At 46.8% G+C, this 20,126-nt stretch overlaps 1 protein-coding gene across 2 annotated transcripts in view; it reads left to right on the plus strand.

Moving 5' to 3' along the window:
* Positions 1-19,622, plus strand: part of mea1 (male-enhanced antigen 1) — a 45,135-nt gene extending 25,513 nt beyond the window's left edge. For both annotated transcript variants that reach the window (XM_078212141.1, XM_078212142.1), the window contains exon 2: positions 16,805-19,622. In XM_078212141.1, coding sequence (XP_078068267.1) covers positions 16,805-16,892 — 88 coding nt within the window. In that variant the 3' untranslated portion in view covers positions 16,893-19,622. The remainder of the gene's footprint in view (positions 1-16,804) is intronic.
* Positions 19,623-20,126: the final 504 nt, after the last annotated feature.

Consider the following 20,126-nt stretch of genomic DNA (forward strand, 5'->3'; position numbering starts at 1 on the left):
CTCGATGGGCCGAATGGCCTCCTTCTGCACTGTAGGGTTTCTATGATGATTTCTATGAACCTTTCCTCATAAGACCTACCCTCCAAACCAGGCAGCATCCTGGTAAATCTCTGCACTCTTTCCAGCGCTTCCACATCCTTCTTATAGTGAGGTGACCAGAACTGCACACAATATTCCAAATGTGGTCTCACCAAGGTCCTGTACAGTTGCAGCATAACCCCACGGCTCTTAATCTCCAACCCCCTGTTAATAAAAGCTAACACACTATAGGCCTTCTTCACAGCTCTATCCACTTGAGTGGCAACCTTCAGAGATCTGTGGATATGGACCCCAAGATCTCTCTGTTCCTCCACAGTCTTCAGAACCCTACCTTTGACCCTGTAATCCACATTCAAATTTTTCCTACCGAAATGAATCACCTCACATTTATCAGGGTTAAACTCCATTTGCCATTTTTCAGCCCAGCTTTGCATCCTATCTATGTCTCTTTGCAGCCTACAACAGCCCTCCACCTCATCCACCACTCCACCAATCTTGGTGTCATCAGCAAATTTACTGATCCACCCTTCAGCTCCCTCCTCTAAGTCATTAATAAAAATCACAAAGAGCAGAGGACCAAGCTCTGATCCCTGTGGCACTCCGCTAGCAACCTGTCTCCAGTCCGAAAATTTTCCATCCACCACCACCCTCTGTCTTCGATCAGACAGCCAGTTACCTATCCAATCGGCCAACTTTCCCTCTATCCTACACCTCCTTACTTTCATCATAAGCCGACCATGGGGGATCTTATCAAATGCCTTACTAAAATCCATGTATATGACATCAACTGCCCTTCCTTCATCAACACACTTAGTTACCTCCACAAAAAATTCTATCAAATTTGTGAGGCACAACTTGCCCTTCACGAATCCGTGCTGACTATCCCGGATTAATCCGCATCTTTCTAAATGGTCGTAAATCCCATCCCTAAGGACCTTTTCCATCAACTTACCAACCACCGAAGTAAGACTAACCGGCCTATAATTACCAGGGTCATTTCTATTCCCTTTCTTAAACAGAGGAACAACATTCGCCACTCTCCAGTCCTCTGGCACCATCCCCGTGGACAGTGAGGACCCAAAGATCAAAGGCTCTGCAATCTCATCCCTTGCCTCCCAAAGAATCCTAGGATATATTTCATCAGGCCCAGGGGACCTTCAGATTATTCAAAACTGCTAGTACATCCTCCCTCCGAACATCTACTTCCTCCAGCCTATTAGCCTGTAACACCTTCTCTTCCTCAAAAACATGGCCCCTCTCCTTGGTGAACACTGAAGAAAAGTATTCATTCATCACCTCGCCTATCTCTTCTGACTCCATACACAAGTTCCCACTACTGTCCTTGACCGGCCCTAACCTCACCCTAGTCATTCTTTTATTCCTCACATAAGAGTAAAAAGCCTTGGGGTTTTCCTTGATCCGACCCGCCAAGGACTTCTCATGCCCCCTCCTAGCTCTCCTAAGCCCCTTTTTCAGCTCATTCCTTGCTAACTTGTAACCCTCAATCGAGCCATCTGAACCTTGTTTCCTCATCCTTACATAAGCTTCCCTCTTCCTTTTTACAAGACATTCCACCTCTTGTGAACCATGGTTCCCTCACTCGGCCATTTCCCCCCTGCCTGACAGGGACATACCTATCAAGGACACACAGTATTTGTTCTTTGAAAAAGTTCCACTTTTCATTAGTGCCTTTCCCTGACAGTTTCTGTTCCCATCTTATGCCCCCTAATTCTTGCCAGTCGCATCATAATTACCTCTCCCCCAATTATAAACCTTGCCCTGCCGTACGGCCCTATCCCTCTCCATTGCAATAACAAAAGACACCGAGATAGGATGTATGCGCATTTAGAAAGGAATAAACTCATTAACGATAGTCAGCATGGTTTTGTGAGAGGGAGGTCATGCCTCACTAACCTGGTGGAGTTTTTTGAAGAAGTGACCAGAATGGTTGACGAGGGAAGGGCCGTGGATGTCGTCTATATGGACTTTAGTAAAGCGTTTGACAAAGTCCCTCATGGTAGGCTGGTGAAAAAGGTTGGATCTCATGGGATAAAGGGGGAGGTGGCTAGATGGGTGGAGAACTGGCTTGGTCACAGAAGACAGAGGGTGGTAGTGGAAGGGTCTTTTTCCGGCTGGAGGCCTGTGACTAGTGGTGTTCCGCAGGGCTCTGTATTGGGACCTCTGCTGTTTGTGATTTATATAAACGATCTGGAAGAAGGTGTAACTGGGGTGATCAGTAAGTTTGCGGACGACACAAAATTGGCAGGACTTGCAGATAGTGAGGAGCATTGTCAGAAGCTACAGAAGGATATAGATAGGCTGGAAATTTGGGCAAAGAAATGGCAGATGGAGTTCAATCCTGATAAATGCGAAGTGATGCATTTTGGTAGAAATAATGTAGGGAGGAGCTATACGATAAATGGCAGAACCATAAAGGGAGTAGATACGCAGAGGGACCTGGGTGTGCAAGTCCACAGATCCTTGAAGGTGACTTCACAGGTGGAGAAGGTGGTGAAGAAGGCATATGGCATGCTTGCCTTTATAGGACGGGGCATAGAGTATAAAAGTTGGGGTCTGATGTTGCAGATGTATAGAACGTTGGTTCGGCCGCATTTGGAATACTGCGTCCAGTTCTGGTCGCCACACTACCAGAAGGACGTGGAGGCTTTGGAGAGAGTACAGAGGGGGTTTACCAGGATGTTGCCTGGTATGGAGGGGCTTAGTTATGAGGAGAGATTGGGTAAACTGGGGTTGTTCTCCCTGGAAAGACGGAGGTTGAGGGAGACTTAATAGAGGTGTATAAAATTATGAAAGGCATAGATAGGGTGAACGGTGGGAAGCTTTTCCCCAGGTCGGTGGTGACGTTCATGAGGGGTCATAGGTTCAAGGTGAAGGGGGGGAGGTTTAACACAGATATCAGAAGGACATATTTTACACAGAGGGTGGTGGGGGCCTGGAATGCGCTGCCAGGCAAGGTGGTGGAGGCGGACATACTGGGAATGTTTAAGACTTATCTAGATAGCCATATGAACGGAGTGGGAATGGAGGGGTACAAAAGAATGGTCTAGTTTGGACCAGGCAGCGGCGCAGGCTTGGAGGGCCGAAGGGCCAGTTCCTGAGCTGTATTGTTCTTTGTTCTTTGAATTGTGGTCACTATCTCCAAAGTGCTCTCCCACAACCAAATCTAACATTTGGCCCGGTTCATTTCCCACAACCAAATCTATCACTGGGCCCGGTTCATTTCCCAGTACCAAATCCAATGTGGCCTCACCTCTTGTCGGCCCATCCACATATTGTGTCAGGAAACCCTCCTGCACACACTGCACAAAAACTGCCCCATCCGAACTGTTCGACCTACAAAGGTTCCAATCAATATTTGGAAAGTTAAAGTCCCCCATGACAACTACCCTGTGACCCCCACACCTATCCATAATCTGCTTAGCAATTTCTTCCTCCACATCTCTATTACTATTTGGGGGCCTATAGACAACTCCTAACAACGTGACCGCTCCTTTCCTATTTCTAACTTCAGCCCATATTACCTCAGTGTGCAGATCCCCCTCGAACTGCCTTTCTGCAGCCGTTAAACTATCCTTGATTAACAATGCTACTCCACCACCTCTTTTACCACCTTCCCTACACTTAGTGAAACATCTATACCCCGGAACGTCCAACAACCATTCCTGTCCTTGTTCTACCCACGTCTCCGTAATGGCCACAACATCGTAGTCCCAAGACCAATCCACGCCCCAAGTTCATCTACCTTGTTCCGGATGCTCCTTGCATTGAAGTAGACACACTTCAACCCACCTTCCTGTCTACTGGTACCCACCCTTGACCCTGATACCTTCCCCAATACCTCACTACCCTCACTGGCTTCTGGACTACAACTCCTTTTCCCACTCCCCTGACAAATTAGTTTAAACCCCCCAGAGCCGTAACAAATTTCCCTCCCAGGATATTGGTGCCCCTCTGGTTCAGGTGCACCCCGTCCTGTTTGTACAGGTCCCACCTTCCCCAGAACGTGTTCCAATTATCCACGTATCTGAAACCCTCCCTCCTACACCATCCCTGCAACCACATGTTTAACTGCACTCTCTCCCTAGGTACCATTCCTATAGGAATGTGCAAGTCAGAGGTAATAGAAAGGGTAGAATTTCGAACAATCAACACCGATAGGGAAAAGGTACTTAGCAAACTATTGAGATTGAGGGCAGACAAGTCCCCCGGGCCTGATGCCGACATCCTGGGGTATTCAAGGAAGTGGCGGCGGAGATAGTGGATCTATTGCTCATAATATACCAAAATTCTCTGGACACAGGACAGGTTCCAGTAGATTGGAAAAATGCTAATCTAACAAAGGCCTTATTCAAAAAAGGAGAGAGGCAAAATGTGGAAAATTACAGACCAGTTAGTTTAACATCCGTTGTTGGGAAAGTGTTGGAACCAATCATCAAGGAAGCAATATCAGGACATTTGGAAAGTCAGAACACTATCCATCAGAGTCAGCATGGTTTTATGAAGGGCAAATCATGTTTGACTAATATGCTAGAGTTCTTCGAAGATGTAACAAGCAAAGTGGATAATGGGGATCCTGAAGTGTATCTGGACTTCTGGAAGGCGTTTGATAAAGTGCCGCACAAAAGGTTAATTCACAAGGTTAGATCACAAGGGATTAGGGGTCATTTATTAGCTTAGATAGGTGACTGGCTGATGGACAGAAGACAGAGAGTCGGCATAAATGGGTTTTTTTCTGGATGGCAAGAAGTAACCAGTGGGGTGCCACAGGGTTCAGTCCTTGGGCCTCAGTTATTTACAATCTATATTAATGACTTAGATACAGGGATAAGAACATAAAGGTAGGGACTCAGGGTTGGTGTGTTGCCTACCAGGGGCTGGGGTCCGGGATGTGTCTGACAGGGTATTCAGGACTCTTAGGGGGGAGGGAGATAAACCACAAGTTATTGTACATGTGGGGACACACGACATAGGGAGGATAGGGGAAGGGGATATTAGGCAGGGATTTATGGAGTTGGGGTGGAAACTAAAGGCCAAGACTGACAGAGTGGTTATCTCTGGACTCTTGCCTGTACCACGGGATAGTTTAGAGAGGAATAGAGAGAGGGAAGGTTTGAATTCATGGCTGAGGGGATGGTGCAGGAGGGAGGGGTTCAGGTACTTAAGCAATTGGGGCTCGTACTGGGGAAGGTGTGACCTCTATGAGAAGGATGGTCTACACCTTAATCAGAAGGGGACCAATATCCTGGGGGGTAAATTTGCTAAGGCCATGCAGGGAGGTTTAAACTGATTCGGGGGGGGGGAGGGATCCTGAGTAGTGGGGCTGAAAGTGAGGGATGCATGGATGGGGACTGCAATGCACGGCATTGCAGAGGTGGGGTGGAGCAGGGTTTGAAATGTGTATACTTCAATGCCAGGAGTATTCACAATAAAGTGGGTGAACTTGCAGCGTGGATCAGTACCTGGGACTTCGATGTTGTGGCTATTTCAGAGACATGGATAGAGCAGGGGCAGGAATGGATGCTGCAGGTCCCGGGGTTCAAATGTTTTAGTCGAAGTAGGGAAGGAGGTAGAAGAGGGGGAGGGGTAGCATTATTGGTCAGAGATTGTATCACAGTGTCAGAGAGGAGGTTTGATGAGGACTTATCTGTTGAGGTAGTATGGGCGGAGATTAGAAATAGGAGAGGAGAGGTCACCCTGTTGGGAGTCTTTTATAGACCTCCTAAAAGTTCTAGAGAGGTTGAGGAAAGGATTGCGGAGTCAATCCTGCTTAGGAGTGAAAGTAATAGGGCAATTGTTATGGGGGATTTTAACTTGACTAATATTGACTGGAATTGTTATAGCTCTAGCTCGTTAGAGGGGTCAGTTTTTGTTCAAAGCGTGCAGGAAGGTTTTTTGACTCAGTATGTAGACAGGCCAACTAGAGGTGAGGCTATATTGGATCTGGTGCTGGGAAATGAGCCAGACCAGGTGCTAGACTTGGAAGTTGGTGTGCATTTTGGTGATAGTGACCACAATTCGGTTACGTTCACCTTAGTGATGGAAAGGGATAGGCATGAACCTCGGGCCAGTGGTTTTAGCTGGGGGAAGGGTAATTATGAGGCTATTAGGAGAGAATTAGGAAACATAGGTTGGACTAGGAGATTACAGGGACTGGGAACGTCCGACATGTGGAGTTTTTTCAAGGAGCAGCTACTGCGAGTCTGTGATAGGTATGTCCCTGTCAGGCAAGGAGGAATTGGTAGGGCTAGGGAACCGTGGTGCACCAAAAAAGTTTCTTTGTTGGTTAAAAAGAAAAAGGAGGCTTATGTTCGGATGAGACGTGAGCACTCGGGTAGTGCACTAGAAAGCTTTAGATTGGCTAAGAGGGAGTTGAAGAGCGAGCTTAGAAGGGCTAAAAGGGGACATGAGAAGACTTTGGCGGATAGGGTTAAAGAGAATCCTAAGGCGTTCTATAGGTATGTCAAGAACAGAAGGTTGGTTAGGGCAAGTTTAGGGCCAGTTATAGATGGCAGAGGGAAGTTATGTGTGGAACCGGAGGAGATTGGTGAAGCATTGAACCAATATTTCTCTTCGGTGTTCACGCAAGGGGACATGAATATAGCTGAGGAGGACACTGGGTTGCAAGGGAGTAGAATAGACAGTATTACAGTTGATAAGGAGGATGTGCAGGATATTCTGGAGGGTCTGAAAATAGATAAATCCCCTGGTCCGGATGGGATTTATCCAAGGATTCTCTGGGAGGCAAGAGAAGTGATTGCAGAGCCTCTGGCTCTGATCTTCAGGTCGTCGTTGGCCTCTGGTATAGTACCAGAAGATTGGAGGTTAGCGAATGTTGTCCCATTGTTTAAGAAGGGGAACAGAGACTTCCCCGGGAATTATAGACCGGTGAGTCTCACTTCTGTTGTCGGCAAGATGTTGGAAAAAATTATAAGGGATAGGATTTATAGTTATTTGGAGAGTAATGAATTGATAGGTGATAGTCAGCATGGTTTTGTGGCAGGTAGGTCGTGCCTTACTAACCTTATTGAGTTTTTTGAGAAAGTGACCAAGGAGGTGGATGGGGGCAAGGCAGTGGACGTGGTATATATGGATTTTAGTAAGGCGTTTGATAAGGTTCACCATGGTAGGCTTCTGCAGAAAATGCAGATGTATGGGATTGGGGGTGATCTAGGAAATTGGATCAGGAATTGGCTAGCGGATAGGAAACAGAGGGTGGTGGTTGATAGTAAATATTCATCATGGAGTGCGGTTACAAGTGGTGTACCTCAGGGATCTGTTTTGGGGCCACTGCTGTTTGTAATATTTATTAATGATCTGGATGAGGGTATAGTTGGGTGGATTAGCAAATTTGCTGATGACACCAAAGTCGGTGGTGTGGTAGACAGTGAGGAAGGGTGTCGTAGTTTGCAGGAAGACTTAGACAGGTTGCAAAGTTGGGCCGAGAGGTGGCGGATGGAGTTTAATGCGGAGAAGTGTGAGGTAATTCACTTTGGTAGGAATAACAGATGTGTTGAGTATAGGGCTAACGGGAGGACTTTGAATAGTGTGGAGGAGCAGAGGGATCTAGGTGTATGTGTGCATAGATCCCTGAAAGTTGGGAATCAAGTAGATAAGGTTGTTAAGAAGGCATATGGTGTCTTGGCGTTTATTGGTAGGGGGATTGAATTTAGGAGTCGTAGCGTTATGTTGCAACTGTACACAACTCTGGTGCGGCCGCACTTGGAGTACTGTGTGCAGTTCTGGTCCCCACATTACAGGAAGGATGTGGAGGCTTTGGAGAGGGTGCAGAGGAGGTTTACCAGGATGTTGCCTGGTATGGAGGGGAGATCCTATGAGGAGAGGCTGAGGGATTTGGGATTGTTTTCGCTGGAAAGGCGGCGGCTAAGAGGGGATCTTATTGAAACATATAAGATGATTAGAGGTTTAGATAGGGTGGATAGTGATAGCCTTTTTCCTCTGATGGAGAAATCCAGCACGAGGGGGCATGGCTTTAAATTGAGGGGGGGTAGTTATAGAACCGATGTCAGGGGTAGGTTCTTTACCCAGAGGGTGGTGAGGGATTGGAATGCCCTGCCAGCATCAGTAGTAAATGCGCCTAGTTTGGGGGCGTTTAAGAGATCCGTAGATAGGTTCATGGACGAAAAGAAATTGGTTTAGGTTGGAGGGTCACAGTTTTTTTTTTTTTTAACTGGTCGGTGCAACATCGTGGGCCGAAGGGCCTGTTCTGCGCTGTAATGTTCTATGTTCTATGTTCTAACATAAGAACATAAGATACAGGAGCAGGAGTAGCCCATCTAGCCCCTCAAGCCTGCTCCACCATTCAATAAGATCATGGCTGATCTGATAGTGGGTTCAGTTCCACTTACCCACCCGCTCCCCATAACCCTTAATTCCCTTAATGGTTAAAAATCTATCTGTGACTTAAACACATTTAACAAGGTAGCCTCTACTGCTTCATTGGGCAGAGAATTCCGAAGATTCACTACCCTCTGGGAGAAGAAGTTCCTCCTCAACTCTGTTCTAAATTGATTCCCCTGAATTTTGAGGCTGTGCCCCCTAGTTCTTGTTTCCATTGTAAGTGGAAATAACCTCGCTGCTTCTACCCTGTCCAGCCCCTTCATTATCTTATATGTCTCTATAAAGATCTCCCCTCAACCTTCTAAACTCCAATGAATACAGGCCCAGTCTACTCGATCTCTCCTCATAAGCTAACCCCCTCATCTCTGGAATCAACCTGGTGAACCTTCTCTGTACTCCCTCCAAAGCTAATATATCCTTTCTTAAATAAGGGCACCAAAATTGCACACAGTACTCTAGTTGCGGCCTCACCAGTACCCTGTACAATTGCAGCAAGACCTCCCTGCTTTTATACTCCATCCCCTTCGCGATAAAGGCCAACATTCCATTCGCCTTCTTGATCACCTGCTGCACCTGCAAACTGAGTTTTTGTGATTCATGCACAAGGACCCCCAGGTCCCTCTGCACAGTAGCATGTTGTAATTTTTCACCGTTTAAATAATAGTCCATTTTACTATTATTCCTTCCAAAGTGGATAACCTCACACTTGTCAACGTTATACTCCATCTGCCAGATCCTTGTCCACTCACTTAGCCTATCCAAATCTCTCTGCAGACTCTCTGTGTCCTCCACGCAATTTGCTTTCCCACTTATTATTTAATTAGTCAGCTAGTGTGTGTATTTTTTTGGCCTTTACTTTAACAGCAGTTTTTCAAGTTTAAAATGAAAACTAGAAGTGGGCAGCAAAGGAGTCTGGGAAGGGTTTTTTAAGCGCGTGAAGTATAAAAGGTAGGCTGCAGTATACAGCGGGCAGCGTCGGGAGCGGGCAGTGGAGTGTGTGGGAAGCAGAGTGTGAGCTATAAGACTTTGGCTCACAGGGCTTGAGTGTGTGGGAAGCAGAGTGTGAGCTATAAGACTTTGGCTCACAGGGCTTGAGTGTGTGGGAAGCAGAGTGTGAGCTATAAGACTTTGGCTCACAGGGCTTGAGTGTGTGGGAAGCAGAGTGTGAGCTATAAGACTTTGGCTCACAGGGCTTGAGTGTGTGGGAAGCAGAGTGTGAGCTATAAGACTTTGGCTCACAGGGCTTGAGTGTGTGGGAAGCAGAGTGTGAGCTATAAGACTTTGGCTCACAGGGCTTAGGCTGAAAGGGCGAGCAGGGGTGAGTTGAATTCATTTTTGCACTTTCTACCTGGTACTGGAAAGGTATCTCGAGGGGATGGGTGTGCAGGCAGTGCTATGTTCCTCTTGCAGTATGTTTGAGGTGAGGGACGCCGTCAGTGTCCCTGCTGATTACACCTGTGGGAAGTGCACCCATCTGCAGCTCCTCCAAAACCGTGTTAGGGAACTGGAGCTGGAGTTGGATGAACTTAGGATCATCAGGGACACAGAGGTGGCCATAGACAGAAGCTTTAGGAATACAGTTACTCCGAGGATTGAAAACAGATGGGTGACGGTGAGAGGGGCTGGGAGGAAGCAGTCCGTGCAGGGATCCCCGGTGGTCGTTCCCCTTAGCAACAAGTATTCCGCTTTGGATACGGTTGAGGGGGATGACATACCAGTGGGGAGCCGCAGTGAGAGGATCTCCAGCACTGTGTCCGTCTCTGTGGCTCGGGAGGGTAAGGAGGAGAGCGGGAGGGCGATAGTTATTGGGGACTCGTTAGTTAGAGGGATAGATAGGAGGTTCTGTGGCAGCAAAAGAGACTCACGGATGGTATGTTGCCTACCGGATGCCAAGGTCCGTGATGTCTCAGACCGTGTTTCCCAGATTCTGAAGGGGGAGGGGAAACAGTCACAAGTCGTGGTGCACATTGGTACCAATGACATAGGTAAGAGAAAGGACGGGGATTTAAAGCAGGAATTTCTGGAGCTGGGCTGGAAGCTGAGAGCAAAGACAAAACATGTGGTCATCTCTGGTACGTTGCCGGTACCACGTGATAGCGAGTTGAGGAACAGGGAGAGAGTGCAGTTAAATATGTGGTTGCAGGGATGGTGTTGGAGGGAGGGTTTCAGATACGTGGATAATTGGAACACGTTCTGGGGAAGGTGGGACCTGTACAAACAGGACGGGGTGCACCTGAACCAGAGGGGCACCAATATCCTGGGAGGGAAATTTGTTACGGCTCTTCAGGGGGGTTTAAACTAATTTGTCAGGGGAGTGGGAAAGGGAGTTGTAGTCCAGAAGTCAGTGAGGGTGGTGAGGTATTGGGGAAGGTATCAGGGTCAAGGGTGGGTACTAGTAGACAGGAAGGTGGGTTGAAGTGTGTCTACTTCAATGCAAGGAGCATCCGGAACAAGGTAGATGAACTTGGGGCGTGGATTGGTACTTGGGACTACGATGTTGTGGCCATTACGGAGACGTGGGTAGAACAAGGACAGGAATGGTTGTTGGACGTTCCGGGGTATAGATGTTTCACTAAGTGTAGGGAAGCTGGTAAAAGAGGTGGAGGAGTGGCATTGTTAATCAAGGATAGTTTAACGGCTGCGGAAAGGCACTTCGTGGGGGATCTGCACACTGAGGTAATATGGGCTGAAGTTAGAAATAGGAAAGGAGCGGTCACGTTGCTAGGAGTTTACTATAGGCCCCCAAATAGTAATAGAGATGTGGAGGAAGAAATTGCTAAGCAGATTATGGATACGTGTGGGGGTCACAGGGTAGTTGTCATGGGGGACTTTAACTTTCCAAATATTGATTGGAACCTTTGTAGGTCAAATAGTTTGGATGGGGCAGTTTTTGTGCAGTGTGTGCGGGAGGGTTTCCTGACACAATATGTGGATGGGCCGACTAGAGGTGAGGCCACATTGGATTTGGTACTGGGAAATGAACCGGGCCAAGTGTTAGATTTGGTTGTGGGAGAGCAATTTGGAGATAGTGACCACAATTCGGTGTCTTTTGTTATTGCAATGGAGAGGGATAGGGCCGTACGGCAGGGCAAGGTTTACAATTGGGGGAGGGGTAATTATGATGCGATTAGGCAAGAATTAGGGGGCATAAGTTGGGAACAGAAACTGTCAGAGAAAGGAACTAATGAAAAGTGGAATTTTTTCAAGGAACAAATACTGGATGTCCTTGATAGGTATGTTCCTGTCAGGCAGGGAGGAAATGGCCGAGTGAGGGAACCATGGTTCACAAAAGAGGTGGAATGTCTTGTGAAAAGGAAGAGGGAAGCTTATGTAGGGATGAGGAAACAAGGTTCAGATGGCTCGATTGAGGGTTACAAGTTAGCAAGGAATGAGCTGAAAAAGGGGCTTAGGAGAGCTAGGAGGGGACATGAGAAGTCCTTGGCGGGTCGGATCAAGGAAAACCCCAAGGCTTTTTACTCTTATGTGAGGAATAAAAGAATGACCAGGGTGAGGTTAGGGCCGGTCAAGGACAGTAGTGGGAACTTGTGTATGGAGTCAGTAGAGATAGGCGAGGTGATGAATGAATACTTTTCTTCAGTGTTCACCAAGGAGAGGGGCCATGTTTTTGAGGAAGAGAAGGTGTTACAGGCTAATAGGCTGGAGGAAATAGATGTTCGGAGGGAGGATGTCTTGGCAGTTTTGAATAAACTGAAGGTCGATAAGTCCCCTGGGCCTGATGAAATGTATCCTAGGATTTTTTGGGAGGCAAGGGATGAGATTGCAGAGCCTTTGGCGTTGATCTTTGGGTCCTCGCTGTCCACGGGGATGGTGCCAGAGGACTGGAGAATGGCGAATGTTGTTCCTCTGTTTAAGAAAGGGAATAGAAATGACCCTGGTAATTATAGACCGGTTAGTCTTACTTCGGTGGTTGGTAAATTGATGGAAAGGGTCCTTAGGGATGGGATTTACGACCATTTAGAAAGATGCGGATTAATCCGAGATAGTCAGCACGGATTCGTGAAGGGCAAGTCGTGCCTCACAAATTTGATAGAATTTTTTGAGGAGGTAACTAAGTGTGTTGATGAAGGTAGGGCAGTTGATGTCATATACATGGATTTTAGTAAGGCGTTTGATAAGGTCCCCCATGGTCGGCTTATGATGAAAGTGAGGAGGTGTGGGATAGAGGGAAAGTTGGCCAATTGGATAGGTAACTGGCTGTCTGACCGAAGACAGAGGGTGGTGGTCGATGGAAAATTTTCGGATTGGAGGCAGGTTGCTAGCGGTGTGCCGCAGGGATCAGTGCTTGGTCCTCTGCTCTTTGTGATTTTTATTAATGACTTAGAGGAGGGGGCTGAAGGGTGGATCAGTAAATTTGCTGATGACACCAAGATTGGTGGAGTAGTGGATGAGGTGGAGGGCTGTTGTAGGATGCAAAGCTGGGCTGAAAAATGGCAAATGGAGTTTAACCCTGATAAATGTGAGGTGATTCATTTTGGTAGGACAAATTTAAATGTGGATTACAGGGTCAAAGGTAGGGTTCTGAAGACTGTGGAGGAACAGAGAGATCTTGGGGTCCATATCCACAGATCTCTAAAGGTTGCCAGTCAAGTGGATAGAGCTGTGAAGAAGGCCTATAGTGTGTTAGCTTTTATTAACGGGGTTGGAGTTTAAGAGCCGTGGGGTTATGCTGCAACTGTACAGGACTTTGGTGAGACCACATTTGGAATATTGTGTGCAGTTCTGGTCACCTCACTATAGGAAGGATGTGGAAGCGCTGGAAGGAGTGCAGAGGAGATTTACCAGGATGCTGCCTGGTTTGGAGGGTAGGTCATATGAGGAAAGGTTGAGGGAGCTAGGGCTGTTCTCTCTGGAGCGGAGGAGGCTGAGGGGAGACTTAATAGAGGTTTATAAAATGATGAAGGGGATAGATAGAGTGAACGTTCAAAGACTATTTCCTCGGGTGGATGGAGCTATTACAAGGGGGCATAACTATAGGGTTCGTGGTGGGAGATACAGGACGGATATCAGAGGTAGGTTCTTTACGCAGAGAGTGGTTGGGGTGTGGAATGGACTGCCTGCAGTGATAGTGGAGTCAGACACTTTAGAAACATTTAAGCGGTTATTGGATAGGCACATGGAGCACACCAGGATGATAGGGAGTGGGATAGCTTGATCTTGGTTTCAGATAAAGCTCGGCACAACATCGTGGGCCGAAGGGCCTGTTCTGTGCTGTACTGTTCTATGTTCTATGTTATCTTTGTGTCATCTGCAAACTTTGTTACCCTACACTCGGTCCCCTCCTCCAGATCGTCTATGTATATGGTAAATAGTTGAGGCCCCAGCACCGATCCCTGCGGCACGCCACTAGTCACTGATTGCCAACCGGAAAAGCACCCATTTATTCCGACTCTCTGCTTTCTGTTAGATAGGCAATCCTCAATCCACGCTAACACTTTACCCCCAACTCCGTGAAATTTATCTTCTGCAGCAACCTTTTGTGAGGCACCTTATCGAACGCCTTCTGGAAATCTAAATACACCACATCCACCGGTTCCCCTCTGTCAATCGCACTCGTTATATCCTCAAAAAATTCCAGTAAATTAGTCAAACATGACTTTCCCTTCATGAATCCATGCTGTGTCTGCTTGATTGAACCATTCTTTTCCAGGTGTCCTGCTATTTCTTCCTTAATGATAGATTCCAGCATTTTCCCTACTACAGAAGTTAAGCTAACCGGCCTGTAGTTACCCGCCTTTTGTCCACCTCCTTTTTTAAACAGTGGCGTTACATTAGCTGTTTTCCAATCTGCTGACACCTCCCCAGAGTCCAGTGAATTTTTGATAAATTGCAACGAATGCATTTGCTATTACTTCTGCCGTTTCTTTTAGTACCCCGGGATGCATTCCATCTGGATCAGGAGACTTGTCTACCTTTAGTCCCATTAGCCTACCCAGCACTACCTCTTTAGTAATAGTGATCGTTTTAAGGTCCTCACCCCCTACAGTCCCATGATCGCAATTATTGGTAAGCTATTGGTGTCCTCTACCGTGAAGACCGACGCAAAAAACTTGTTTAAGGCCTCGGCCATTTCCTCGTTTCCTGTTATTAAATCCCCCTTCTCATCTTCTAAGGGACCAACATTTACTTTAGCCACTCTTTTCCGTTTTATATATTTGTAAAAACTTTTACTATCAGTTTTTATATTTTGTGCTAGTTTACTTTCATAATCTATCTTTCCTTTCTTTATTGCTTTCGTAGTAGTTCTTTGTTTTTTTAAAGCCTTCCCAATCTTCTAGTTCCCCACTAATTTTGGCCACTCTGTATGCATTGGTTTTTAATTTGATACTCTCCTTTATTTCCTTAGTTATCCACGGCTGGTTATCCCTTTTCTTACATTCCTTCTTTTTCACTGGAATATATTTTTGCTAAGTACTGAGAAAAATCTCCTTAAAAATCCTCCACTGTTCCTCAACTGTCCCAATTAGTCTGTGTTCCCAGTCTACATTAGCCAACTCCGCCCTCATCCTATTGTAATCCCCCTTGTTCAAGCAGAGGACACTGGTTAGGGACCCTACTTTCTCACCCTCCATCTGTATTAGAAATTCAACCATATTGTGATCACTCATTCCAAGAGGATCCCTCACAAGGAGATCATTAATTTTACCTGTCTCATTATACAGGACCAGATCCAATAGAGCTTGCTCCCTCGTAGGTTCTGTAACATACAGTTCGAGGAAACTATCGCGACAGCATTCTAAGAACTCTTCCTCAAGTCCACCGCGTCCAACTTGAGTTGACCAATCAATATGGAGGTTAAAATCTCCCATGATTATTGCTGTTCCATTTTTACATGCATCTGTTATTTGTTTGTTTATAGCCCGCCCCACCTTGAAGTTATTATTTGGGGGCCTATAGACTACGCCCACCAGTGACTTTTTCCCCTTACTATTCCTTATCTCCACCCACATTGATTCCACATTTTGCTCCTTAGAGCCTATATCGTCTCTCACTACCGCCCTGATGTTATCCTTAATTAACAGAGCTACCCCACTCCTTTTCCTTCCTGTCTATCCTTCCAAATTGTCTGATACTCCTGGATATTTAGTTCCCAGTCCTGCAACCACGTTTCTGTAATGGCCACTAGATCATACCCATTTGTACTGATTTGTGCCGTCAACTCATTCACTTTATTTCGAATGCTACGTGCATTCAGGTAAAGTGTCTTTATGTTAGTCTTTCTTACCTGAACCCGATTTGTTCGTGCATTCCTTTGTTTGCATGCTCTGTCCCTTCCTGTCACAGACTGGTTATTCTTCCCCAGACCATCTCCTTGCACTCTGTTGACCACCTCCCTTCTCATGCTTGTCACCTTTTTTACTCTGCCTGAGGTTAGATTCCTGCCACCTTCTATACTCTCTGTTCTATTGTGTGGGTCTGGAAACTTTACTAACCTCTCCTGAGCCCTCTGCTCCTTTAACTAGTTGAAAGTCCTCATCATTAACCTGCACTCTACCCTCTCCTTTACCTTTGATTTTCTAATTCTCCACACAACTGAACCCCCCCCACTATTTAGTTTGAAGCCCTATCTACAGCCCTAGTTATACGATTCGCTAGGACTCTGGTCCCAGCACGATTCAGATGAAGACCGTCCCATCGGAACAGGTCCCCTCTTCCCCGATACTGGTGCCAATGTCCCATGAATTCAAACCCATTCCTCCCACACCAATTTTTGAGCCACACATTTACCTCCTTAATCTTATTGACCCTGTGCCAATTCGTTCGTGGCTCAGGCAGTAATCCAGGGATTATTACCTTGTTGGTTCTGCTTTTTAATTTAGCTCCTAGCTTTTCATATTCCCTTAGCAGAACCTCTGTTCCTGTTCTATCTATGTCATTGGTACCTACGTGGACCACGGCAACTGGATTTTTACCCTCCCACTCCAAGTTCCTCTGCAGCCCAGATGAGATATCCTGAACCCGAGCACCAGGCAGGCAACACAACCTTCGGGATTCTCGATCCCACTTGAGAGAACTGAATTATTACCTAAAAAGCAAGAATGTGCGGGTCAAATGGGAGAAGGCAGGGGAGTAGCAATGAGGCAGAGGGTTCCTTCAGTGAGTGAGTGCAGCAAATGTTTGGATGAATTCAGAGAAGTGGCAATACGAGCCAGTCAGATAGCTATATATTAACCAACAATGGAAGTGACAAAAATGTGGATGAGGGTATCCTTGTTTCCCACACGCTCTACTCACCTATTTCTCTGGCTCGCTTTGTAACAGCACATGAATTCCAGAGATCGTAAGCTGAGCCCCGGGGAGAGCCCAAAGCTCTTTTATTTCCAATTCAATTTCTCCTCCAGTCATTGTTTTTGTCTTTCTCTTGCAGAGCATGTGGAATTGGTGAAGAGGACCATGGCTGCAATCAAGATCCCCAGCCTGGGGGTCCCATCCTGGGCCCAAGAGATCTCCGATGAGCAGTGGCAGTCTGTTGTTCGACAAACAATAGAAACCAGGCGGTCAGCAGTGACAGTGAAGGAGGCAGGGCAGCAGTGACCCTGGATCCATTCTGCGGAGTCTCCTGCAACCACAGATGCCTGGAAATGGTCCTCACCCTCTGCAGGGCCAGTGTTAGTGATCCTCTCTCTCTGCAGGGCCAGTGTTAGTGATCCTCTCTCTCTGCAGGGCCACTGTTAGTGATCCTCTCTCTCTGCAGGGCCACTGTTAGTGATCCTCACTCTCTGCAGGGCCAGTGTTAGTGATCCTCTCTCTCTGCAGGGCCAGTGTTAGTGATCCTCTCTCTCTGCAGGGCCACTGTTAGTGATCCTCTCTCTCTGCAGGGCCACTGTTAGTGATCCTCACTCTCTGCAGGGCCAGTGTTAGTGATCCTCACTCTCTGCAGGGCCAGTGTTAGTGATCCTCACTCTCTGCAGGGCCAGTGTTCGTGATCCTCACTCTCTGCAGGGTCACTGTTAGTGATCCTCACTCTCTGCAGGGCCACTGTTAGTGATCCTCACTCTCTGCAGGGCCACTGTTAGTGATCCTCACTCTCTGCAGGGCCAGTGTTAGTGATCCTCACTCTCTGCAGGGCCAGTGTTAGTGATCCTCACTCTCTGCAGGGCCACTGTTAGTGATCCTCACTCTCTGCAGGGCCAGTGTTAGTGATCCTCACTCTCTGCAGGGCCACTGTTAGTGATCCTCTCTCTCTGCAGGGCCACTGTTAGTGATCCTCACTCTCTGCAGGGCCAGTGTTAGTGATCCTCACTCTCTGCAGGGCCAGTGTTCGTGATCCTCACTCTCTGCAGGGCCAGTGTTAGTGATCCTCACTCTCTGCAGGGCCAGTGTTAGTGATCCTCACTCTCTGCAGGGCCACTGTTAGTGATCCTCACTCTCTGCAGGGCCAGTGTTAGTGATCCTCACTCTCTGCAGGGTCACTGTTAGTGATCCTCACTCTCTGCAGGGCCAGTGTTAGTGATCCTCACTCTCTGCAGGGCCAGTGTTAGTGATCCTCACTCTCTGCAGGGTCACTGTTAGTGATCCTCACTCTCTGCAGGGCCAGTGTTAGTGATCCTCTCTCTCTGCAGGGCCAGTGTTAGTGATCCTCACTCTCTGCAGGGCCACAGTCCTTTCCAGGAGCTTTTTGTGTTTGTTCTTGACCCCATCCATGACGTGTTCCAATTGTTCACTCTGATTGGGGAAGTTGATATCTTCCCCAATCAGAGGCTAACCAGTTCACAGCTCTGCTTACTCTCCTTGGCCCAAGACCAGCTCTGTGTTTGAGGTGAGGTTGACAATTTGCCATACTTGAGGATATAAACTGGTGCCCCCAGACTGTTGTACCAGGACTGAACGTGTGCATTGCCCATTGTAGAATATTGTCCATCCATTGCTTTAAGTTCTACTGGTAAACACAAACCTGGCTATGATCATTCTGCAGGTGTTCACTTTGCCATCTCCCTGCCTTATGATAATAAAAAAACAAGTTATTAAAGTTTATTACTCACAAGTAAGGTTAATACCAATGAAGTTACTGTGAAATTCCCCTAGTTGCTACACTCTGGCGCCTGTTTGGGTCAATGCACCTGACCAGCACGTCTTTCAGACTGTGGGAGGAAACCCACGCAGACACGGGGAGAATGTGCAAACTCCACACAGTGACCCAAGCTGGGAATCAAACCTGGGTCCCTGGCGCTGTGAGGCAGCGGTGCTAACCACTGTGCTACCCATGGTGTGGTGATGAATTGTAAAGACTATTGGATCTAACTGAAACAGAGGCATTGTTTCCACTATTCCTTCCAGGTTTTGGATGCCTTGTTTCCAGATTATTTCCTGGCTTCAGGTTGCTAAGTGGCAGCAGGACTCGGTGATTATGGCAAAAACCAACCAATCGCAATGAACCTGTAGCACTGTTCAACCAGCATCTCCCCTGATGAGTAGGTTAATCTCACACCCTGCTCTTTGTACTGTGCTAATTCTGCCATTTTATAAATATTAACAGTTTAAGCTGCTTTTTGGGGCAAGTTCATGTTAACTTCACAGCTCTCAAGGAGAGAAGCAGTTTCTTAACATCTCTGAGCTCAAACCTATTCCAGCTTGGTGTCCGTGTAGTGAGGCTGGTGAGTGTGAGACTTGAGCACAAGAACACCTCAAATTGAAAATCTGAAACGCGGGAAAGTTATAAAAATGACACTAGTGCTGAAGGGGAGGTCCCTGTTCTGAGCTTTATCTAATCTATCTACTCTTGTGCTGTATGGGACAGGCTAGAGAGCTTTACTATGTATCTGATCTTGCGCTGTATCTGGTTTAGGAATATTTGCTGCAGACACTATATTTCTGAAATGCGAAATGTTTCATCATTAACGAACATTCCTCACTATTGAGTTTAGAAAAATCATGAAGTCGAGATTGAAATGGTTTTATGCCATGATGGAGTAAATGCTGCCAGGAACCCTTGACTGTGCCTGCAGCCATGAAACCTGACTGCTGCTGGAGATGATTTTTTTGGTCTGAGGTTTGGGCCCTGATGATAAAGGTTCAGAATTAAAAATGTTTCCTTGTGTCCCTGCTCCATACTCTGTAATTCTGAATGGTTGCGATGCTAGCCCATTTAACAAGCTGTGATTTCTTGGTGTTGTGCCAAATTTCTTGTCTGTATTCACCTGCTCAGTAAATCCAAAATCATTAAAACCATATTCAAAAAACCTTCACTTGGTGAGCTGTGATCACCGTGCATGTGGTGTGATACCCAGTTTTCTGTGACAAGGTAAACGACCATGGTATCTCCCTCCAAGCTGTTCTCGGTGGGAAGGTAGGTTGGATAAACATGGTTTATATTCCCTTGAGTTTGTGATTAGTGGGTTCAGGGAGTCATTTTATTCCCCATGAACTCAAGAATGCAGAGGCCAATTTTGGCACCCACTTTAAAAATGTATTCATTAGTGTCACAAGTAGGCTTACATTCCACGCTGCAATTTACTGTGAAAATCCCCATGTCACTTGCTCGTAAAATAGACTGTCTTTGTGACTGTCAGCAGAGTCCAAACCCCCAAAGCTTTCTCTACCATAACTGCTCTTCTCTCCCTTCTTTCCCCATTGACTTGATTTGAGATCTTCCTTTCCTTTCTGAGGAGGGGGATGGTGAGCAGTGTTCCGGATTTTTGCAGTATCTCTTTCTCTCTCTTCAACACACTACCAACCTGACTACATTCACA

This window comes from Mustelus asterias, chromosome 5, assembly GCF_964213995.1.
Source record: "Mustelus asterias chromosome 5, sMusAst1.hap1.1, whole genome shotgun sequence".
NCBI classification, from domain to species: Eukaryota; Metazoa; Chordata; class Chondrichthyes; order Carcharhiniformes; family Triakidae; genus Mustelus; species Mustelus asterias.